The sequence below is a fragment of the Gossypium raimondii genome, chromosome 11 (genome assembly GCF_025698545.1).
Source record: "Gossypium raimondii isolate GPD5lz chromosome 11, ASM2569854v1, whole genome shotgun sequence".
NCBI classification, from domain to species: Eukaryota; Viridiplantae; Streptophyta; class Magnoliopsida; order Malvales; family Malvaceae; genus Gossypium; species Gossypium raimondii.
In genome coordinates, this window is record NC_068575.1 from 59,001,952 (window position 1) to 59,026,667 (window position 24,716).

The 24,716-nt window shown below is 34.1% G+C and overlaps 2 protein-coding genes, 1 long non-coding RNA gene and 2 other non-coding genes across 7 annotated transcripts; 3 read left to right on the forward strand and 2 right to left on the reverse strand.

Moving 5' to 3' along the window:
- Window positions 1-1,585: 1,585 nt before the first annotated feature.
- On the forward strand, window positions 1,586-4,476 carry LOC105802261 (uncharacterized). Of its 2 annotated transcripts, none has more exons than XR_008191158.1 (3): window positions 1,586-1,928; window positions 2,001-4,000; window positions 4,101-4,476. It is a non-coding gene; the product is annotated as an uncharacterized LOC105802261 (long non-coding RNA). The 2 variants fall into 2 exon arrangements; XR_001136145.2 differs by having other exon boundaries at window positions 2,001-2,665.
- Window positions 4,477-7,356: 2,880 nt separating this feature from the next.
- Window positions 7,357-11,222, reverse strand: LOC105800901 (uncharacterized protein At4g38062). Its single transcript, XM_012632264.2, has 2 exons — window positions 11,076-11,222; window positions 7,357-10,569 (listed from the first exon to the last, which is right to left on the reverse strand). The coding sequence occupies exon 2, from the start codon at window positions 10,532-10,534 to the stop codon at window positions 7,493-7,495; it is 3,042 nt and encodes a 1,013-aa protein (XP_012487718.1). The 5' UTR covers window positions 10,535-10,569; window positions 11,076-11,222; the 3' UTR covers window positions 7,357-7,492.
- A 1,062-nt stretch (window positions 11,223-12,284) lies between these two features.
- LOC128035124 (U5 spliceosomal RNA) lies at window positions 12,285-12,401 on the reverse strand. The gene has a single exon (XR_008191526.1). It is a non-coding gene; the product is annotated as a U5 spliceosomal RNA (small nuclear RNA).
- Window positions 12,402-18,100: 5,699 nt separating this feature from the next.
- On the forward strand, window positions 18,101-23,689 carry LOC105802258 (nucleobase-ascorbate transporter 11). Of its 2 annotated transcripts, none has more exons than XM_012633792.2 (10): window positions 18,101-19,033; window positions 19,775-19,872; window positions 19,964-20,134; window positions 20,409-20,509; window positions 20,644-20,779; window positions 20,916-20,966; window positions 21,824-22,111; window positions 22,262-22,499; window positions 22,741-23,021; window positions 23,213-23,689. In XM_012633792.2, the coding sequence occupies exons 1-10, from the start codon at window positions 18,379-18,381 to the stop codon at window positions 23,432-23,434; spliced, it is 2,241 nt and encodes a 746-aa protein (XP_012489246.1). In that variant the 5' UTR covers window positions 18,101-18,378; the 3' UTR covers window positions 23,435-23,689. The 2 variants fall into 2 exon arrangements, with proteins under 2 accessions (XP_012489246.1, XP_012489247.1); XM_012633793.2 differs by having other exon boundaries at window positions 18,110-19,033; window positions 22,265-22,499.
- Window positions 23,690-24,207: 518 nt separating this feature from the next.
- On the forward strand, window positions 24,208-24,280 carry TRNAA-CGC (transfer RNA alanine (anticodon CGC)). Its single transcript has one exon. It is a non-coding gene; the product is annotated as a tRNA-Ala (tRNA).
- The last annotated feature ends 436 nt before the right edge of the window (window positions 24,281-24,716 follow it).

A 24,716-nucleotide genomic window follows, 5' to 3' on the forward strand; every position in this document is an offset into this window, starting at 1 on the left:
TTATAAAAGCTTTATCATTGGTTCTCTATTTTTCTATTTTACTTTATATTTAGTTTTAACTTTTAAAAGTTATATGGTAACGTTTTATTTTTTAATATTTTAAATTATGTCAAATAAGATTAGACATGTTATTTAACATCTTAATTGATATAGAACCGATAATTGAAAGATATAATTAAAATGTTTTAAAATTAAAAATAAATTTAAAGATATTTAGTACAATTAACTCTTATTTTCCAAATAATAGATAAAAGAGGTATAAAAAAGGGAAGGTGGTATCCTTTGCTATACTATTGAATTTAAGAATTTTAAGATTCATGATATTTGATAATGCTTTTGAGAAATAAATTATTAAAAATATTAATAGTGTAATATTTTAAGAAATAAAATATATTTTGCTTTAACTAAAATATTACTTCTAGCTACCACAAACAACAATAAAGACAAAATCTTAAGCATGCCATTCTTAGATCAATTTCAGATTTTGCTATTACAATATTGATAGTTGGAGGTAGTGGTAGAGGTGGAGACAATGATGGTAATGGCAGTGAGGGAAGCGGGAGAAGAAGATAAATTTTGAGGATCAAATTAAGATTATTGGTAAATTTTAAGGGTTAATTTTTTTTGAAATTATGATTAAATTCATATAATAAGTAAAAGTTTAGGGCTAATTTTATTATTGTACTAATTTTTTAATTGCCATGTCACCCTCTCGTCAGAGATTTAGTGACACTTTATAGAAATAGACAAAAAAATAATAATCTTGATTAATTGAGTGGCCAAACTAAAAAATTGATAGTTGGGTGACCAATAAAAAAGACCAATAGTTGGGTGATCAAATTAAAAAAATCAATAGTTGAGTGACCTATGGTGTAGTTTACCCATAAAAATATGTTTATATAATGTGCAACTATTAATATAAAAAATAAATTTTAATTATCATTTTTTATGTCTTTCAAAATAGACGGCATCCAACTTGGCCTAACAAAGCTTAGGGCTCTGTGCTAAGCAAACTGCTTTTAACTGAAATTTTTTGTTTTTAAAAAGCACATTTAAAAATGTAAATGAGAATCTAAAAGTTTTAGCTTTTCTTCTCCCAAAAGCACTTTTAGTGCTTAATTACTTTTTCACCCATCTAATAATATAATATTTTTAATTTTTTTTCTTGGTGCTTAATTACAAATATGTTAAAATCATTAATTAAAAAAATATTTTTTAAAATAATACAAATGTGTTAATATCTAATTAAATTTTATAAATAATTAATATTTATTACTTAAAATATTTAAAATTTCTATTTCACATATTCAAATATTAACAAGTTATAATAATTTTTTATATTCTTACTAAAATATAATAATATTAATTAATTTAAATATTATTTAAATACATATTTATTATTTGATAATAATATGTCTAAAACAAATATTTTATTTTTAAAAATATTTTTAACAATAATACTGAACACTCAAATTTTAAACTAAAATTTTCAAAAATATCTTTTCATACTTTTTAAAAACATTGGTAAGCTAGTCTTTAAAACCTTAAAGAGAGATGTATATATTTTAAAAAAATGTTCGAACTACGAAGCGGTTTGACCATCAACATAATAACGACAAAATAGTTTTAAAAGACTGGGCAACAAGATGTCGATGCTTTGTCCAAATGTGAATGGACTTTCCATTTGAATACGGTTAATGGCGGCAACGAGAGAGAAAAAACCTACCGTCACCACCGCCGGAAGCTCCAGCACCATCACTAATGGAGGCGCATTTACCACAATCCAAGAGATAGTAACATTCGAGAAGGAAATAGAAAAGACCAAATTCATAGTCATTGCTGGCCCCATCTCCGACTAACCATCTGCTCAGTCTTTCCTCAGTCAGGTCAAGGATCCCCGTACCACTCACAATTGCTGGGCTTATAAGGTATCTAATACGCAGCTTCGGTTATCTGATTCAATTTCAGTTCATAATTTGACGTTGTTAGAAGGATTATAGGTTGGGGATCAGTACCGGTCGAGTGATGACGGTGAACCTTCTGGAACGGCGGGGAAGCCGATTCATTCTTCGGTTCCTTTTTGGGGTTTGGATAAAGTCATTGTGGTCGTCATCAGGTAAAATTAATTACTTTTGGGGGAATTAAATTGGGAACGGTAGGACTTGTTAGGGCTTACGGTAGAGTGACATCGGAATGCTTGAGAAATGCTCCGATTTGTCTTGTCAAATCTAAAGCAAGAAAACAATTGAAGATTTTACGATTTCAATACATTGAAATTCTAATATTTGATTGGAATTTCCGAAAGGTTCCAATGGGTGTGGATGTTCCTTTCGATCTCTCGCGAGTTCTATACCGTCAAGTGAGCATTGTTTTGCATTAGAATTATGCCTCGTTTTCCAAGTAAATTAATATTTTAGGGTTAATCGTTAGCTTCTGTTAGTCGTATGCATAATTATTTCAACCAAAACAATTGTACCAGAGGACATTAAACAGGATTATGATACCGGCGAAGATGGGATCGCCATGGTTTCATTCAAAGTTGATTTTGATCGGCTTGTGAAATTAGAAGAGACTATCAAAACCAATTGTAGCAGAGAACTTGTGTTTTATAAGCGGTGAAACCGACTTTGCAATTTTCTCAGCTTTCCAGGAACAGGCAGGATCGGTACGTGATCTAAATCTAGGCTTGGCATGTACCTGTATTTTATCATATCATAACTATTGTGTTTAAAATTTAAGATGTCGACTTGTAAGTGTTTTGAAACATTCGAATGTGTCGTGCTTGTAGATCATATTACGAAAATAAATTAATTAAATTTGAGAATTGAGGCAGTCGTGTTTCGAACTGTTGTTCTAGGTCATAGAACTACATCTATGAAATTGAATACACAAAGCACACTATTCACCATTATTTGTTCTTTAAATATACTCATAAAACCAACCTTTTCGATAGCCTTATAGCTGCTAGAAATTACTACCATTTCACACACAACAGAATAATCAGATGTTGAAACGAGGGTTCCAATTCTTCTTAGGTATATCTATGGCCATTTTCAATGCTCTCTTGAGCATCCCCATCCGTTCATTTCCACTAAACCCTTTAATCCACAACACACTTTTATTCCTTCCTCCTATAAACACCATCTCAGCCCTCACAACCGTCCCACTCACCTTCCTAATTTCTCGTGTGAGATCAGCTATCAGTTCTGGCCTGTCATCGCAGCTGAATGTAGCCTTTACCAAATTCCCATCCTTTTCAGAAAAACCAAAACTTAAGCTGTTCAACTCACCAGGGAGCACACATTCCAAGCTTCCGTCAGAAGCTCCTTTCATTTCTTTTACTCTGTTTTTCAGCTCCCTTACCTGCCTCACTGTCTCACCCAACACAGATGCCTTGTCCATCTGTTGCACGAAATGAATAGATTGACTTGAGTACCCTTTCATTTTTATAAAGGAGACTGTTGCTTAGGGTTATGTTACTGAACTCTTCATTTTTCTTAAAGTACCTGTATTTGAAATTTGCATCTGATACATGGAAAGATTGGGGGTATGATCCTCTAATATATTGAAAAAGTGAGCGAAACAAATTAAGCATACTAGTGTAGGATAAATATCTATGGCTGACACTCGCACCAAATCTGGGAACATAAGACTAGAGGAATAGAAGGGTCCGCAGATGCTGAAATTCAAACCTCAATCACCTCTTAAAGATGGTTTCATGAACTAACAGGCCTAAACCCAAACCCAAACCCAATACCCATGTTTTATGGAAGCTGTTATTAATAAGTAAAATTCCACAAAATTTCTGCAAAAAGTTAATATATCATATCTACAGTTCAATGTAATGGTAATTAAATTTATGTAATCTCTTCGTCACTTACTTTGATCAAGTTCGGTAGGATGGTTCGGAGCATGTCAAACTGTCGGCTGATCCGCTTTCTTCGATGCCTCTCAGCAGTTTTATGTTTCAGGGCATTGGCTATGTTGGCCTCAGCCTTAGGTTTAGTCACCTTTTTCAAACTTTTGAAGCTGAAATCAATGGTGGAAATTGAAGCACGGTAACGTCTGAGATGCTGTTGTATATCCTGTTCTAACTGTAGGTACAAACCAGAAGATACAAACAAATGATTATAAGAAGATTGCTCGACTAAGAAATGAGAAAATGGGAAAAACAGTAAACCGTTACCTGTTTAAGACGAACCATGGGGGAGCTCAGATTTTCCTCCAGTAGAACTTGTTCAGTAGAAAGAAAGATTGTAGATCGGAAGAGAGATTTTGATCCAAGATTGAACAAGGTATTTCCCTTTTACTGCTTATTAGCGAGATGGCATATGCACGCAATAAATAGAATAAGAGATATCGAAGCTAATAAATGAGAGTTAATGTATCAAGCATGGGCTGATTTTATGAAATATTTGATATAATCTAGACATTTAACTCTTTAAGATATTGGTATCTAAGAGTTGTTGATTATGATCTTGAAGTTTGTTTCACAATTTTATCATTCATTCTTCACAGAAAAAAAAAAAAAAAAAAAAATTGGAATAGCCACAGTGTAGGATAATCCTTAGTAGTACATTCCAATGATTTGCATGATAATCAGGCCAAAGTGAAGTGCAATATGTATGTGTGTGTTTTTGCATGCGTGCCTATATAATAAGCTAAAAATATATAATTATGAAAATAAACTATAAAGAACAGTTTATTTACAAAACATGTAAAAAGGAAATTTTCTTTTATTGGCCAATATGCATGATTTTGTTATGATTCCATGTCTGGAGTTAAAAAAAAAATTGCCAACTCTCTCACAGCCATGACAACATAAGCAAGTTAAACTAAAATCAAAGTTAGCTTCAGAAAAAGAATATTCTGTTAATAGATAAATGCACAAGAAGAGCTTAACATGACAAAATGCTAGATTTCACCATCTAGGAATATCAAACTCTATAAGTGCAGTATCAGTATGAGTCAAAGAAGTATTGGAAATTCTATAGCTGACATTCTGAAATTTTTGTATGAATGAAGACCAAATTCAGTCTAGGACATCAATGACAGTGTCTAGGACACCATTTCTAAGCATCCACAAATTCAGTCTATAACACAGAAAGACATTTTGAGTGTGTTGAATATAGGAATATGCCCAACATAAGTATTACATATATTGGAGGATGTACCTGTACCCATATCCGAATATGTGTCACACATGGGTACTTTAGGAAAATAAATAATCCAAGTAACATAGATTTAATCCAAGGGTCAATCTTCATTTGAACAAAAGAAGCTAACACTGGGCTTGCAAAGCTTGAGAGAGATTATCAGGAAATTTCTGCTTGAATTCTTATTCAAGCCAAACAGCTTCACAAGTAAATATAACTGTCCTCTAAATCCTACAAAAACAGTTAAAGAAAAAGTAGTTGACACTATCAATCAAGCCCCTTCTAACATACAAATCATCAAAACAGAGAATAACAATCCCTTCAAGAACAAATAGTTAAAACATAACATCAAAACACATGCTCAAGAACCATAACACAGTTTCCATTAATTAATAGCGATGAAATAACGACAATTTGGTCAAGATTCAAGAACCATGCCATCACTACTGCATTTTTTTTTCAACAATGAGGCTAGTAAACAACAGTGTCAGCTAAACTAGCCTACATAAGCATACATTATGCTTTCATGTTAACCTGTCTACTGTTGGGAATCATACAAGCATATGGTGAGGGATCCCTTAATACCATTGATTTCCCATCAGCTAATATCTCTCAAACCAACAAATATATCATCAACGACCTCCACTTCATCTTCATTACAACCATCTGCAATTCCATTCTCAACTTTCTTGATCTTTATCCCTCTTCCTGCAATTTTCTTTGTATTCCTTGCCACAGATTTTAGTCTCTTCATTACAACACTACCTTCACTATTGTTGAAACCTTCTGCTTTCACTTTATTAGCCTCAATTTTCACTCCCAATTCCTTCTTCTCATCATCACTATCAGAAATCTCCACAACATCATGCCTTTTCCCTTTACCTCGCCGTCTGGTTTCCTTCTTGTCACCCATTGAACTATTACCAGAACTATATTTCACAGCTAAACCTTCCGGCGGCGGCGCCACCGCCACTGCATGAAATCCTTTTCTACAGTTCCGACAACGCAAGCGGCACTCTTCATACTTCTTCTCATACTCGAACTTGTAATAGCAGTAGGAACATGCAGTCCAAAATGAGCCCTTTACATTTCCCGTCTCTCCAGGACCTTTCTTCCGCTCATTTTTCCCATTTTTCCCTCGCTTTACACCTCTCTTTTGATCGAAACCCATGTTTAAAGAATGGGTTTCCCGTCTTTGGTCTTCTGCAGACTTATTGTGGATGGTTTGACCATTGTTTTGAGATGAGTTAGCAACTTTTTGACAAAAAGTGAATTTATCAGTCATTGGGGTTTAAGTCTTTTAAGAGAATGGACGATTGGGGTTGGGATTAAGGGTCGGTTTTGGCGATAGAACGTCGCCGCTAAGTAGAAATGGTCGGACGACGGGCGAAATATTGGGTAAACCCAAATGATTCGGATCGGATTCTTAGGAGGCGGCAAGACAGAACAGACTCGGAACAGGGAAGAACCGAAAAACTAAAGAAATATTTTGTGCGGTTAAATATAAGGGTTTATGTTTTTATGGATTGTGTTGCCACTTGCCAGTTATAGAATCTATACGCTATAATTCATTTAATTCTTTTAAATAAATATTTATATTAAATAAATAAATTTCCGTAAAATTTAAAATACCACTGTTGGACATGCATGGTGGACTAGGATATGAGGGTGTTTTTGTCATTCCATGGTTAGAGCTTTCTTACATCAGGATCACGTTTCTCCTAGCTGGCATGCAGGACAGGTGTTGTCGTCATTCATGATCTAAAACATTAGAGAATTTAGAAAGGGATAAATATGTAAGTTTATACGTGAATTATTTTAATTTAATGTGTAATTTTATTTGGTGTAATTATATATGTAAATTTGAATTATGGTTTATATGTATTCATAAAATTTTTATTTTGATTCAATTGTACTCATTTAAATAAACAAATACATATATTTATTTTCATATCGAATCAATATAATTATTTGTGTATGCAATTTATTAACATAAAATGGTGCTAATTCGATAATATTATTAGTAATTTGTGAAAATTGAATTAAATCATATAAATCCATAAAAAGTACATTTATTTTGTTTGAAATATTAATCTATACTAAGGAGCAAGGACGGATATGACTCTAAAACCTGCCAAATATATATATATATATATGTATATACCCATATCTGATGCAGTAGATAATCGTACAAGGTAAATTACATTAGAAACATGCTATCTTGTTATTTAAAAATGAAACAATGAATGTTAAGTGGTAAACTGTTACTGGCAGATAATACATGCACGAATTTATCCATATACAGAAGCCGAAAAGGAAAATGAAATCAATAATTTCTAGTTGAGCTCTCTAAAAGGTGATCTTTCTTCAACAAGAGAATCAGGTTTTCTAGCTGCTGGAGAAGAAATAAGACTCTTCTTGTTTTCCTTGAGAGTGTCATAAAGTTCATCATTACCTTTCATGTCTGAAATGCAATTGTCAAAAGACTGCACTATCCTCCCCAAAATCCCCATCAGCTTAGCGTCTTCACCGGAGAACTCGCTGATCCAATCACCTAGGCTCGTAACAAATCCAAGAAGGTTTTCGCGGTCTGTTGACAACTTGGTGTTGTTTTCACCCTTGAGTTCATAGACCAAAGCCTCCATTTCCATATGCTTTGCCTCCAATTCAGCTTCGTGTTCTCTTGTCTGTTGATGAACGCTGTCCTCTGCCGAATTGGCTGCTTCTTCTAGTTCTCTAGCTGTGTGCTCTTGCACTAGTGACACCATTTGCTGCTGGAGATTAACTATTCTCCCATCTTTTTCTTCGGTTATACGGACAAGGTCTTCTTTCTCTTTCTTGATACTTTCCTCCACATCCATTTGTGCAAGAAGAGAAGCTTCTAATTCTTTACGCAATGCCTGACTTTCTTCAAGCTTGGCTTTTAACCGCTCAGCGATTGATTCCCATATCCACAATTCAAATTTGAGTTCATGTCCTTCACGAGTTTTCTCTGACAGTTCAGAATTTGCTTTCACCAAGGCATTGCGGACTTCTTTCAGTTCCCTTTCCGAGTCACTGTCAGTCCGAGAAATTTGCTCTTCTAATAGAAGTTGGCACCTGGATGACTCTAACAGTTCATTGTATCTGTCAAGTTCTTTCTGCTTCAGGGCCAACTGTTCTTCCAACTGATCTGACGATTCAATCCGCTTCATTAACGAAGCTGTTTTCTCACGTTCTTCAGCCAATTCAATGTTTGCAGTTTCTAAAGCATCAGAAACTTCTTTTAGTTTCTCCCCGAGTTCATTTTTCATATGCACAGATTGCTCTTCTAACTGACATTGACGCCTACATGCTTCCTCGAGCATTTCTTTATACCTCTTAAGCTCTGCCTGTGTCTGGAGCCACCGCTCTTCAATCTGATCTAAAAACTCGACCCTTATCGTCAACGAAGCTGTTCTCTCTTGTTCTTTGGTTAATTCAGATTTCGTTGTTTCTAAAGCATCACAAACTTCTCTAAGTTTCTCTCTGGATTCATTTTCCATCTGCAAAGCTTGCTCTTTGAACTGTATTTGAGACTTAGCGGCTTCCTCGAGCATTTCCTTGCACTTCTCGAGCTCTTTCTGCAGCAGGAGCCGCTGTCCTTCGATAAGATCCAAGGACTCAACTCTCCTTAACAAAGATGCTACATTCTCCCGTTCTTCTGCCAGTTCAGAATTCAGTGCATCTAAAGCATCATAGACTTCTCGAATTTTTTCTTTTGAATCATTCTCCACCTGCAAAGCTTGTTCTTTCAACCAAAGTTGACACCTCGATGATTCCTCGAGCATTTCTTTACATCTATTGAGCTCTTTTTCCATTAGCTGATGCTTATCCTCAAGTTGATCTAAAGTATCAACCCTCCTGGATAAAATCGCTGTCCTCTCACATTCATCCTCAATGTCTTTCTGAGCATCGGCCAAAGCAGTATCTTTCATCTCCAGCTGCTGTTTCAGAATAGAAAGCTCCTCTATCCTCTCTTTCTCATGGAGGCCCAACTCAGCCTCAACATTAGCAAGTTTCAGTCGAGCCTCTGACATTCCCGACTTCAATACTAGCAACATCACGGAAATCTCCTCGTTCTGCAATTTCAACTGTACAGCTGAAGATAGGCAACCTTCAAGTTCCATCTCGAGAACTTTAAGAGCGGCATCTTTACTCTGTAACTGAGAGCTGTAATCGTTTAATTTCCTAGTCATTTCCTCCCGCTGAGAGTTCCATTCGGCTTCTTTAGCTCTAAGATTTGTTGAACAGTCCTTGTGCATCTGCTCCACACTTCTGAGCTTGTTTTTCAGTTTTGAAAGAGACGAGGAACTTCCAGCTTCCTGAATTCTAGCTTCCCGGAGTTCTTTGAGGGATGTCAGCAACTCTTGGTTTTCTTGTTCCAGCTTTCCGGATCGATATTCCATTTCCTTATAAAACGATTCCTTCGTGCCCAATACATGTCTCAAAGTCGCAACTTCATTGTCCCTCTGAGAATTCAAGCAGTCCAGTTGTGATTTTGCATCCTGGCATTCCGAGAAAATGTTTTCATAGTGTGTTTTGAACTCCGAAACTTCAACTTCAAGGTGCTTTCTTCGGGTTTCTTCACGAGATAAGGCTTGATTGCACACCTGTAACCGGTTTTGGAGGTCTCTCGTTACTCGGATCTCTGAATCTAACCTTGTCTGCAGTGAAGAAATCTCATCGAGCAATGCAGATTTTTCTTGCTCCCACTCTTTCTTACTTGCTTTGAACCGGTCCCGAAGCTTCTCGTGGGCTTCTTCTAAATGTTTGAACTGCTCCTTCTTCCATTTTAGCTGATCTTCAACCTTGCTCTTCTCTTCCTCTACTTTGATTAACAAATCTTCTCTTTCCCTCAGCACCCTTGGATTTTTGGCTGCCTTCTCGGCTTCTAAACACTTCTTCTTTGAAACAGATAGGTCCATTTTTAGACCTTCAATCTCGGCTTTAAGCACATTAATCTTTTGTTCTTGATCTATATTCACCTCATTTGCTTCATCTAAAGCCAATACCAACCTTCGATTTTCCTGCTCCGATTTCCGATTCCTTTCATCACGCTCAGCTCTCAGCTTCTCATTTACAACATTCAAATGCTTGACAGCAGATTCTTTTTCATTCAGGATGCATTTAAGTTCTTCATTTGATCGCTTTACTGTCGTGATTTCTTCTTCTTTTTCAAGAAGCTCTTGTGCCAACTTCTCGATTTTGGAACTCGCTTCTCGGATCTTCGTTACCTGCTCATTCTGCACTTTCTTCAAGTGCTCACATAATTCAGCTTTGCTTATGAAATCTTCCCTTAACTTTTCGTTCTGAACTTTAACTTCTCCTAGCTCTTCATAAACTTTTTCCTTTGCCATTTTTTTTCCCGGAAAATATAGTTAAAAAGTTACACCTGTTTGTAAGCAAAGCACAGATCTTTTAGGAGTGAAAATGACCATAATATATATGAGCATATAAAAGTATAATCCATCAGAATTCTTTAGGAATTTAAACCGAATTGTCATTTTCTTTTCTATGGATCTCTGGGGAAACAAACGGAGGGCAGAAAATAATACAAAATCTAATTATAAAAAAATGTAAATTGAAAAATATATATAAAAAAAAACTCTAAAGCTACATAACAACAAAATAAATATGTATATATTTCAAATTAGAACTTCACAATGCAAAAAAAAAAAAAACCTACAAGCAGAAAATGATTATTTTCTTAAATTCAAGAGGACTAAGGCTAAAAGGACTTAGTTATCAGTTTTCTCCTACATTTGATCCTTGGCTCTTTTATTGTTATTTTAATGGAAGGTTGAGTGGTTTCTCAAAGTCTTTCTCTAAAAAACTAAAAATAGCTGAGCAAAAAAAAAAAAAAAAGAACTAGAAGATAAGAAAAACCCAGAAATGTACCTGGTTTAGAGATAATAGATTCGTCATCTGATGGGGATTCCGCCAAAGTCTAATTTTTTCTGGTAATTTTCTGTTTCTCAGAATTGAAAGATTACGGAGAGAAAATATGTACGAAAATGGAAGAAAAAAAGAGAAAGTGAACGAAAGAAACAGATATATGATTCAAAAGGAGCCGTTAAGAGATGGATGCCGTGAATTTAAAATTAATTGAACGGAGACTTGACGTCGTTAGAATTTAAATGAGACTAGCCGTTAGGTAGTAAAGGTTGGATTGGGCTAAGTGGGCCACTATCTATGGGCTTTTTAACTCGCTGCTTTAACTTTCTCAGGTAAAAAATTTTACTTTATTTTGATATTTTTAATCGAATTTTGAAACCGTGATTTGGATTTAAATGGTAGTTTAAATTCATTCTATTATTTTTAAAATATTACACGAGAAACATATTTTTACATATGTAGTGTGATATTAATTTTTCATATAATATTCATAAACATTATATTATTTTAATTAATGAATTTTATAATTAGTTAGAACTCTATTTTAAAAAATTTAAATATTAAAATTATTAAATTAAAATATATGCTAAATGTACTACTTAGTACTTAGTATACTATGAGATTAATGGAAAATTTTTACCAATGAAATTACTACTATCGTTTGAATCTGGACAAAGTTCTAAATTTAAAACTAATGATTAAAAAGTGATTAAACTAGAATACAATGATTAAATATATAATTTATTCATAAAAATAGGAACTAATAATTTGATCTAAAAAAACTTATGTTTCATAATTATATTTAAGATATTTTATATTTTATGAATTTTAATTTTTGCGGTAACGTATATATAAATTTTAATAATTTTATTATATGCAATTTAAATAATTCGTATTTTCACTTTATAATATTTAATACATATTTAATCAACATTCACAATTGATTTTCTCTGTACCTTTAAATTGGTAAAGATTATTAAAAAGTAATGAAAATGCATCTTAGTTATTTGAGACCATTATTTTGCAGAATCCTTTATATACTAATATAAACAAATTAGTCTATTTGTTTTTCACTAGATATGAAAATCTTCTTTTTATCAGAAAAATTAAAGTGCCTACTTAAATAATTAACCCTAGTTACAAAAATGAATTTCTGTAAGGGTTCTTTGAAGTGAAAGCAACACCATATGAAGTTTAAACTAGAATTGTTGCAGCTCTCCAATATGAAGAGCCCTCCAGAAATTGACGTATGCCGCTAATAGCAGCGAGCACACGGTATTCTTTAGTAAAAGGCGAAAGAATAGTTCGCTCTGCGCTCACTGCACGGCTCCGTGATCCAACTAAGCACTCCTCACTAGTTTATAGGATTGCACTCGGGGTGTTGGCCTTTGTTTCCTACCAGTGTGGGATGTGTGCTATTTTTATAGCTGATTCTAAGTTTCCTATGCTCGTACTGTTAGTTTATCAGTACTGGTCGAAGGGCACCGCAAGTGATCCACGACGGTCCCCCAGCCATAGGCATAGAAAATAAGAGTTAAAAACAAAGAAACTAATTTTCTATAATTAAAAAATCAAAGAAGCAAGATTTGAAAGGTTTGAAGAATATAGGGATTGGATACAGAATTAGACAAACAAGCAATCAAACAGTTAGTTGATCCGCTGGCATTGTATAAACCACATTCTGTTGCTATCATTGAAAGACGAAGCAAGTTGCTGGTCAAGCATCTCATTGTCATAGACGTGGCAGATCTTTGGAACATGTGATAGATATATGAGTGCAATTCTTGAAAGTGAATCTGTAAGTAATTTTGTGCAATGAAAAGCTTTCTTTATTTGGAGAAGATGAAGCAGTTTGGAAGTACAACTTTTCAAGGTATTCAAGTTACTAAATTGTTGCAGATACTGATGGCAAGTAATTTGCATGATTTGAACACTGGAAGCAGTTGTAGAAACTCAAAAGGTACCATGCAAAAATGGTGCTGTTTATGTGGAAAATATGCAGGAATTGTCTTCCAACCAAACAGGAAATAAGATAAGAGACTACAGGCAAATACAATTGGTAGCTTCACGTTGGATTTTACGATAGCCACGTAAGCGAATTTGGACGTTTGATGTTGATGTTGATGTTGGGGTTTGAAGTTTGAAGTTTGAAGTTTGAAGTTTGATTTTTTTCTGAAGATATATCTATAGAGCAGACTGTTCTGCTTGAGCTTAATTTACGAGCTTTTGGATCCAATTAATATCATCTCAAATTTTGGTCTTGTTGTTTTTAAGTTATCACACTCAATGAACTATTTCCTAATTTAGAGGTTAACTGCAATTTTGACTTAAAGAAAGAACAGTTTTGTGGAGTCTTAAGATTACTAAGAAAAATGGCAGTTTCTTTTCCTTTTTTTCCATGGCGATTTAGCCGTGGTGCAAGTAAAGAGAAACAACCTGTTGTAAAAGGGGCTTCTCTGAATTCTGGGAATTCTTCTTCTGATTGGGGAGCTGAAACTGTTAAATTCCAAACAAAAATATCCGGAAATGGAAAGTGGCAAGGCAGTGAGGAGAGGAGGGTCATTGATAAAGAATTTGATGTTGTGGTGGTTCCATCAGATGGTATACATTTGTCTGGATATGAATCAGATGGTCCATTGGGTGGGAAGAACCCCTCGGCCCTGGCTTTCATGGTGATGAAGATGATGGTGGATACGCTGTTCTCGTTCCTTGTTATAAATGTGGTTACAAGGAGCTTGTAAATGGCCCCAGTAACCAGCTCCCGAGTGCAATCAAAGAACCTGCCAAATGGGTTTTTGTATGGTAACTGCTCAATCCCTTTTTTTTTAATTGGTGGTGGATCATTTCTAAGGCTAGTTGATTGGATTTATGGTGTCTTTAAATGCTCCCCATTCTTCGAAATAAAGGCTAGAATATGTTTAAATCTGTTTTTGTGAATAAGTTCGGATTGTTCTTCATGCCTTTTTTGTGCTTGACTGTAAGCTAAAGCTTTTACTGTCTGTACTTGGAAGCTATCGAGACAAGTATAACTTATCAAGAATTCTGCTTTGTTTTATTGAAACCGGGTTCGATAGAACTCATGTTACAATTGCAACATCATGAAATTGGTGCTACATCCTATTGCGTGCTTGCATAGTCACTGCACATAATCCTTGCAGCATACATCACTGGAATAGAAAGCCTGTATGGAACATGCATTTTAATGAACAAGATTAATGTATTAGGATACTATGAGGTTATCTACCATTTTGAGGTAATTGGTAGTTAACCATTGATGCATACTTGTTCATTAACGGCTAGAGGGAAGTGTTAGGATATTATGAGGTAGGTATCTATGATTCTGAGAAAATGGATCAGCAATCGTTAATGCAAACTGTCCAAATGACTATTATTGCTGCCATTATGGCACCATTCTTCCTTCCAACCTTATTGTTTCATTCGGAGCAGTCCCTTGTAGTTTCTGGTAACAATTCATGTTCGACCTTAGTTCTAATTCAGAAGAAACCCGAATTCTGCATCTATTTGCTTTTGAAAATCTATCTTGACATTCTTGGTAGTATGCCTACAGACAATACTGCAAACATTGTCAATCACAACTCACAGTTAAATGTCTCTGCCAATAGCTTTTTATGGAATGGGATGAAGCTTTGGACTTATAATTTCATCTCCTTAGCTCCGTTGAATTCCATAGTGCAGTTCTTCCTCATGACTTGCGAACCGGGTGTTTCCGAGCTTTAATTAGATGCTTATATATGTTGTTTTGACTGAAAATGCTGCATTGGCTATTATTTCTCGCCATATCGTTTTCATCTTTTCGATTTGTATAAATTCGCAGAAGGAAGCAACTCTTTGCATCAGTGGTTTTCTTCTCGTCGGAACTATTGAAAGGAGTCCAATAAGTCAGCTGATAGTAAATATTTCCGCCTTATCAAACAAGTTTTCTATTAGAATCAGAGAACATGCATATTTCCAGGGCTAACATCCTATGATTGGAGATGACATGGAAGAACATGCATATTTCCAGGATGTCACTCTGTTTCAGTATTCAAGCCTTGGATTTACATGTAGTTGAACCGATCTGGCGCATAACAAAGATATTGCGGACAATTCTTTTCAGATTTCTTTCTATAAAATAGTATTACTGTGAATATGCAAGAAATTCACTTAATGGTATAAACTAAATTTACACTAAAATAATAGATTTTCTTCTCAATGGTTTAAATTGTCAAGATAATAATAATTTCAGTATTAAGTGAAAAAGTTAAAACATAATCATCTATTATTGATGCTTCTGATTCAAGGCAGTAGTGGTGCTGTAATTATCAACCCAAAGAGGTATATATTGCTCTTCTTCTATAGTGATTGATAATAAATTCATAATTTGTCGGCCAAATGGCCTTCCAAACAAATAATTCAAATGAAAGGGCTATTCAACAATAAAGTCCAAACTTTTGATAAATGCAACAAATAAAAACATTTAATAATTTTTCACGCCAATATAAATTGTATAAGGACGAACATAAAAGAATAAAAATTTAATAGAGTTGGTTTGTACAATTTTATAAAAAAATTTAAGCTACAATATGTTATAAATATGGATTAAGTGTAAGCAACTGATTTTTCGAGTTTATTTTTCCTACCTAATTAATTTAATAATTTTAACTAATTTAACTGAATTTTTAATTTATTCAACTAGAAATCGGAAAAATCAAATGCGTTAATTATGTTAATTAAATCAATTTTAACCGCTATTTTCTTATATGTCAAAATTTTAAATTCGATATTAGATTTTGTTACACATGAAAATATTTATGTAATAAATTTATAAAAAAATTGATATATAAATTTAATTAAAATGATAAAATTGAAAAAAACTATTTAAAAATTAAAATCTAATTAAAGAATGTAGTGGATAACCGCAACTGCACGTCCATGTCAACGAAATTGACTGTAAGGTTTTATTTATTTATTATTATTTAAACAGCGACTTTTTGTGTACTTGAAAAAGGAAGGAAAGAAAAAGTAAAGATTAAGCTAAAATGTATAAATGAAGTGACGAATAAGAATTGAGAATGGAAAAAGAAAGTAGAGAGAGTTGGGAGTTGGGACCCATAATCCTTTTTTGTAATTCTCCAATTCTATTTGCTAATCAAAAGCTATCCTTTACAAATCCTGAATTCTAAGTAATCTTCCTCTTCACGTTTATAATAATAAGAAAAATTAGGTATATATGTGATTTTTAAAACGAATTTAGTAAGTTTAGATAAATATTTCGATTTAAAAAAACTGAAAGCGTCTTTTATTGGGAGCGTTTTTCACTTCTCTCCGTTTTGGTTTTTTTTTTATATGACTTTAGTTTAACCCTTTATTTTCATTATTTTTAGCTTTGTAAAGTATTTTTAGCCAAAACAATGGAAATATTTTTTTGTATTTTCTAAATTTTATATATTATTGTTTTTCAAAATCGTTTTAAAATTTTCAATTAAACACATTTTCTAAAGAAATAAAAATTATTTTTGTTGGTTGAAAATTTGAAATATCTCTATTTTTTTAAATCGAATTGAATCTTGTAGATAATTAAATTAATTTGAATTAAATTTTATAAGCTTAATTGTATATTTTCGAAATCAGTTTAAATTTGTTCGATTTGTTTTTTTAAATATCTCTTATACAATAAAAGTTAATAATTTAAAAATAACATCTACTTTAAAATTCAAATCCTAATAACTTTAGTAATTTTTATACCAAAAGTATTCATAAACCTAATTAGATTGCAGTTAAAATTTTCTAAATAAAATTATATCAACCTTGAATCCGAGCTATTCAAATGATTTGTTTAAAAATGGAATAAATATTAAATTTATGCATGAACTTCATATCAATGTACAATTATACCTAGTAAACTTGAATTAGGGTTTATTTGTATATATAAAACTTTGATTTTGATTCAATTGTACACATCTAAATAAATTAATAAATTTATTTATTTATTTTCATATTGTATTAATATATTATTTGTATTAATATATAAAATAATGCTAATTTAATAAAATTACAAAATAAAAATGAATCAAACAAAATTTCATATATATAATTGTACAAAATCAAAGTTTATGTATAATATTACATATTGAATCGAGTTCATTTATAATTTCGATATTTATCCTTCAAAATTAGTAATAAATTAAATTAAAAAAGTCAAAACGATTATGCTGATGTGACAGAGAGAGAAGCTGAAATCACCTCTTGCAAAATCGATTTATTTTCCTAAATTTAAGAAAATCGACTTAATTTATTAAATTCATTTTAAAAATGGCATGTGCCTAATTTTTCCTTTTATATTTCAATAAATAGTTGATAGAAATTTCATTTCATCACTTTAAAATTTGTTAATAAGTATTTTCAAAGGAAAAGAAAATAAAGTAGGGAATATAAGTCAATATCACAAAAATAGGAAAATAAAATGTGATTCTGATGATGGTAACTTACATTTACAAATAGATTCAAATGATTGTATTGTTTATATGATGAATTATTATATTAGTCTACACAAAACTGCTCGGTGAAAATATTTGGTAAGTCTCACATGAAATCAATTTATTTAGTTATTCTTTTATTAAAATTAAATTAAATGGTAACCCAATTAAGTATTTATTATATTACATGATGCTGTTTGATTTAGGTATCCAATTAAATATTAAAATCAATTCATAACTTATTTTAGAAAAACATTATTTTATATTAATTTAATCTCTAATCTCGTTTTACATTTATTAGTTTAGCACATATTTTAATTTGGATCATATTTATAGTTAAAAAACTAAGAAATTTACATTGGATTGGAAGTGGATGGAGGTATGAAAAAAAATCCATTTATGCCGGATTTTTGTTGAAAAAGAAATAAAAGGACAAGGGAAGGACTGGATTCAATTTTGCCGTTACAGTGGCAACTGGGTAATTTGCAATAATAAACTTCAACTGATAGCAACTGGCCAGCGGCAATGAAGAAGAAAGCAGAACCAAAAAAAGTGAACAAGATAAAATAAACAAATTCCCTCACTTTTCACACTCACAGTTCCTACTTTCCAATTTCCTTAATAATACAAACAAAAACATACCAAACTATTTTCCTCTGAATTTCTCATCTTTCCCTGCACCGATCTGCCTTTACTTAGTTTCTACATTTCCTTCTCTCTTTTATTTTTTTCTCGATTTTCTTGGTAGTTCACTGAGGTCCTTTTATTAGTCATTCGTTTTTTTTGTGTGTGTGGGGAAAGAATTGGTACGCATTTGAGAAGAAGCTGAAATGGAAACTGGGTCGAACTCAGATTCACTAGACAAGGCAGAGACTTCAAATGGAAGAGGCAACAAGCTTGGTTCAATGTTACCAAAGATTGAACCTTTTGTGCCTAAAAAAGATCAAAACCATAACCCAAGAGAGTTAAGATCTTGGGCTAAAAGAACCGGTTTCGTCTCTCACTTATCTGGAGAAACCGGCACTGCTAGTTCTACTGAAAGATTCGACAGTTCCACTGGGTTTCATGTGGGAAAAAGTGGCCGTGATCAAAGAGCAGGCGGGTCATCTCCGAAAATAGAGATTGATCCGGTTTTGGGCCGGACTAGACCCAATATGGGTGTTGAAATTGAAATGGATTCAGGTTCTGGGTCCGGATCCAGACAAGGAAGGAAGACAGTTGCAGATGGGAATGGTTTGGGAGAGAAAGTTGAGGAAAGGAAAGTTGGGTTAAACGGGAATGGGGTGGAAAATGGGAATGGGAATGGGAAAGGAAATGGAGTTGCAAGTGTTACACCACTAGTTGTTGAAGAGAAGGATGAGGAAGGAAAGGGTGGAAGGGATGTGGAAATTGGGATGTATCCAGAAGGTGAAGAGCAGGGTCATGAAGGGGGGAATGGTCATCATCCCGGGTTGAAGGTTGGGTTGAGAGATAATCCGGGTTTTGGTTAGTTTCCTTTTTTCCAACTTTTCTTTTTGTTTGTTTATGTTCATTGTTGAAGATGAATTGATTACTGTTTTCTTCGTAATGCTGGAACCGACTAATGTTAGCTAGTGCTGAAGTAGGCTGTTATTTACTTTAGATTTCCGAGCTATGTGGATATTATATTTCTGAATGAAGCTAGAAGCTGGAGTTGATATGGCGATAATGTCTCCTATGGCTTGGCTTGGTGTGTATTTTTAAAGAGCATAGAAAATGATACTGTAAGAGCTAGGAAAAATTGAAGAAGCTCATAGAAAAATGAAAATTGAAAAAGTTCTACTTTTTTCAGCAAACTTCTCCACGCAGATGGAGCGTTTGGATTTTTCTAGACTTAATGTTCTAACTTGGATAGTTCTGCTATAGTTTTTTTGTTTCATTTACACTTGTGATTTGTGAAAGTAAAAAAGGACTCATCAATGCATGGTCAGCTTAGAAAATTGTCAAACATTTATATGAAATATCCAATTCAAACATGGTTCGTATTTATATCATGGGTATATTTGAGGCTTTAACCAAAGGGAAGGACATAATATTATTGATCTTTCAGTAGCTACCAACTACTGAAAAACCAAAATCGTGAATTGCTTTCTGCAGTTACAGGGTTCTTGAATCTTGTAGTTGCCACGTAATCCTTAAAATGTCCTGGATAACTAGGAAGAAATCAGTACACACTACCGGTTCTCATCCGGTTATCTTTACCTACAGGAGCACTAATATATTATGGCCTGCAGCACTTTTTATCATTGGCGGGTTCGCTTATATTCATTCCATCAGTTATGGTACCAGCCATGGGCGGAACAGATGTAAGCTTCCTTTCCTATGGAATTATTGATTGCTTGACTTGCAGCAGAATTGGAATATGAAATGCAGTGATATTTCTGATATGCATTGCAGAAAGATACTGCCAGTGTGATTTCTACAATGCTGCTAGTTTCTGGCATTAGTACAATTCTGCACTCCTACTTTGGCACCCGGCTTCCATTAGTTCAAGGAAGTTCATTCATCTATCTGGCACCAGCGCTAGTTATCATCAATGCTCGGGATTATAGAAATCTCACAGAACATGTAAGCAGAGGAAAATGAGTGCTTTACCTTCTGCTGTCAATATCTTTTCTTTTTTATATAGTTTTAACTTCTCCATAAATGGCTTTGATCCTCTAAATTCTGGTCAAATTAATGAACGTGATCTCTTTATTTTCATAAAAAATTTCCTCTATCTGTAAAAAGATTGAGCGCATCTCTAGTTCATGTCTTGCAAGCTTAAACTAGTGTTTCTTGCAATACTATCTTTTTCTAGACTCTAGTTCCAATAATACATTTTTTTTTTCTTTTAATGCAGAAATTCAGGCACATAATGAGAGAGCTGCAAGGAGCTATTATTGTTGGTTCAATATTCCAAAGTATCTTAGGATTCAGTGGATTGATGTCTCTTTTACTGAGGTAATTCTATCAGAATTCTTGTTCATGGATATCATTAGAAATTGCCATGTCAACTATCTGCACACCATTTAGTTAATGATATAATTTGAAACCACCTATGGAGTTAACTGTTTCATTCTAATCTCACTTTGCAGATGGATTAACCCAGTTGTGGTTGCACCAACTGTTGCCGCTGTGGGTTTAGCATTCTTTAGTTATGGCTTTCCACAAGCTGGTAGTTGTATAGAAGTCAGTGTTCCCTTGTTATTGTTGGTTCTTATATGTACCCTGGTGAGTGATTTCCTGAGCAAAACAAATTGAATATGGGTAGCTACTGAGCATATGAACATATTTGATACTTTAATTTTGATTATTCCTTTTAATGATGTCTTCCAAATAGTTACTCAATTTTACATTTTTTTTCTAGTATCTTCGAGGAATATCCATTTTTGGGCACCGATTGTTTCGAATATATGCAGTACGTACTCTCACCCTTCATCTTGTTTATACTTTCTAAACCTTGACCTCAATTTTATTTTTAATATCTAGTGTTACTCACGAGCTACCCTTTCTTGAGTTCCTTCTTTGGGGTAATGAGCTACCAGCTAAAAGCTAACCGGCTATCTGCCGTAAAAGTTTCTCACTTCATTATGATGAAAGCCTAATAGTGGTGGATGACAAGATAATTTGTTGCTTCTTGTCATGTTTGTTTTGTTACCATTGTTTACCAATTGTTTATCACCTCATGTTATCAGTGAAGGTGTTTTTATCTAGTTTTTTTGTGGTGTGGTTAAAGGACCCCTCTGTCCTGAAAATGCCCCAAGCTCTATTTAATTCAGTTTCCTTAAAAATTGAACTTATTTTACTGTCAAGCAATACATTCTTTGAACCATTGCATCGTCTAATTGAGTCGGAAATGGGATGTAATAAGGATTTGTCATATAGATCTAACTGAGTGGGAATGTCCTTCATAAGAATGATTAAGGTCACATTGCTCTTAAAAGTTTAAAAAAAAGAAGAAGATGAAAACTACCATGTGAATAATCTTTCTTCTTTCTTTCACTACTCCTATTCAAGGATTAATTTGTGTCTGTTCCATCAGCCATTACGGAAGCTGAATTTTTTTACCCATGAAAAGCTGATTAGCAGTGCTTCCCAAGGAAAGGTCTTTCTTACCCTACCATAGTTGAAGTAGAATCACAATATTAAGTGTTTAAAAAGTTACCGCAGTTCATTTTGTTGAACAACTTTGGTTTGTCCAGGAAAATGGTAGATTCTTTGTTTTTGGTAGGGATATTCTTTGTTGGACGTCATGTCATTGTTCGATCACTGCAGGTTCCTCTTAGTGTTACAATCACATGGATATATGCATTCTTTCTGACAGCCGGAGGAGCTTATGATTATAAAGGATGCAGTCCCGACATTCCCAGTTCAAACATTTTAGTTGATGAGTGTAGAAAACATGCATATACCATGAAGCATTGCAGAGCTGATGCTTCAAATGCATGGAGAACTGCTGCATGGGTCAGAATTCCGTACCCTTTACAGTGGGGTGTCCCTATCTTCCATTTCCGGACGTCTTTGATTATGATCATTGTGTCACTTGTTGCTTCGGTAGATTCGGTTAGTATTTATTGTGTGCCAAAATATCGTATCAAATGGACTGTGTGATGGAAATACTTTATTTAACTTTTAATATCTGTAAATTTAAGACACTGAACAAGAAATAAGGATAATGGCCCTTACATTGCTGCTTGTGATACAATTACTAAGCAGGTCGGAACATATCACTCTGCCTCTTTGCTAGTCAGTTCGAAGCCTCCAACTCCTGGAGTAGTTAGCAGAGGCATTGCTTTGGAAGGTTTCTGTAGCCTGCTTGCTGGAATTTGGGGTTCGGGTACTGGCTCAACAACTTTGACAGAGAATACACATACGATAAACATAACAAAGATGGCAAGCCGAAGAGCTTTGGTATTTGGGGCACTTTTCTTGATCCTCTTCTCAATTGTAGGTAAAGTCAAAATTCAAGCTTGGATGTGCATTGCGGATAGATGATAGAATGTTCTTCAACGTCAATGGATTTAAATGATTTGGGGTTCAATCTGATCTTACTGGTTGATACCTCTATGAAGTTTTGGAACAGTACCCATTGGGTTGCATATGTATTCAATATGCCTTGCTCAATAATTTATCTTGTTTATCTTATATGTATGAAATCAATATATGTTGATTTATTGACTTGTGCGTGACAGGAAAAGTGGGTGCAATTCTTGCTTCAATACCACTGTCCTTGGCTGCTGCAATTTTGTGCTTCATGTGGGCCCTTGTTGTGGCTGTAGGCCTCTCAACCTTGCAATACACGCAAACAGCAAGTTTTAGGAACATAACCATAGTTGGGGTGTCCTTGTTTCTTGGTTTATCCATTCCTACTTATTTCCAACAGTACCAACCCGAGTCAATTTTGATGCTGCCAAGTTATTTTGTTCCGTATGCAGCTGCATCAGATGGACCAGTCCACACCATTAATGAACAAGTAAGTTGAAGTTGTGCATATTTTTGAATCTTGATATAGATTGCCGCCATTCTAGTTGCTAAGCTGATGATACATAGATATGCAGACACTTATCCCAGGTTTCTTTGATTTTATGATTTATGATGTCTTTCTTGATTTCCTTAATTGTATGAAAAAAAAGTTTTAACAAGTTTGTTTTATGAACATGTCAGCTTGATTTTTCTATAAATGCACTCTTGTCTATGAGCATGGTGGTTACACTCTTGGTAGCATTTGTACTCGACAACACAGTTCCAGGCAGCCGGGACGAACGAGGGGTGTACATTTGGTCATGTGCTGAAGATGTCGCAACTGATCCATCCTTGCAATTGGATTACTCTCTGCCAGGAAAATTTTCCTCACTTTGTTGTCGTTCTAGCTGTTTGCGGGCATAATACTCAGCAAAAGGTAGCTTGTTCTTCAACTTGAAGTTTCTTTCCGAAAAGGTAAGTTTTGTTACGGAAGGGCACTTCCTCAATAGTACGCATAACCAAGCTCGAAGATGGTTTGGCTAAGTGAGAGAGATACAAGTACATGATAATTCTTTGGCAACAATAGAATTAGTAATAGCATCTTTGTAACTGATTGTTTCTACTTGAAAAGAAGGTAATATTCTTTTAATGAAATGTTTTCCTGTATCCATTTTCCAAGTTTGAAAGGTAGCATCTTTTCCTGTTTCTCTTTTCATTTACAGCAAGGAAATGAAATGGAACCAAAAATGGTTTAAACCTGAGATTCTTGAATGCATGTTCCAAAGAGCTCTGCAATGAAAGAAACATATAAAACAGCTCTTACTTGGTAGTAGGAAAAGCTGGACTTTGGGTTAAAAAACAAGGGTTGCAGTAGTTGGCCCCTTCCATCAGTGTATGTTGAACTCATGGTTAACAGACAGGAATTTTGTGGATCACCCTGCCAAACCGGAATGGCTTTCTCATCCAAAAGCCTGAACATGGGTCACCATTTTCGTTGTGATTATATCAGCCCTGATCCATAAAACCCCAAAATACAATCTCAGATCATAGTGATCATGGTGCCACTAAATCCCTTACAAGACTAAAGTTGTTGAACACGGTGAGTTGACCATGAGCTAATTGGAATAGGGATTGAAGTTTGTCCAAATTTTTTGGTTTTATATATGATAACCTAATATTGAGATAGAATATCATCTGGGGGTGTAGCTCATATGGTAGAGCGCTCGCTTCGCATGCGAGAGGCACGGGGTTCGATTCCCCGCACCTCCAAAGCAGTTTTCGCTTTTATAAAAATCATCTTATCTAATTTCATAAAGCTAGTGTTGTTAGGCTTTTTTGTTTCCTCGTTTATGGGATAACATATTTTCATACTTTATTTGATTTATCCAATGATTTAATTTTTTACAACCCATTTGAATTTGTTTTAAAAATTTGTAAAAAAAATGTTTTTTGGGTATTTGAGTGTCATGTTGCAGTTGGGAAAGAAAGTAAGGTAGACTGTTGTTGAGTTCAGTGAGATTTTTGCAGTACTTAAGCAAGCATTTGCATGTTGATACTTGAGATATCTTGAGTCTAACATGGCTATTGCCATGGTAGCTGAGTGCTAACCTGAATGCTCCAAAGTGGATGTTGGTGTAGCCATGTTTAGCCCACTATTGTGGAAATTCGAGGGATTTTTATGTCACAAAATGTTCTGATGTATTTG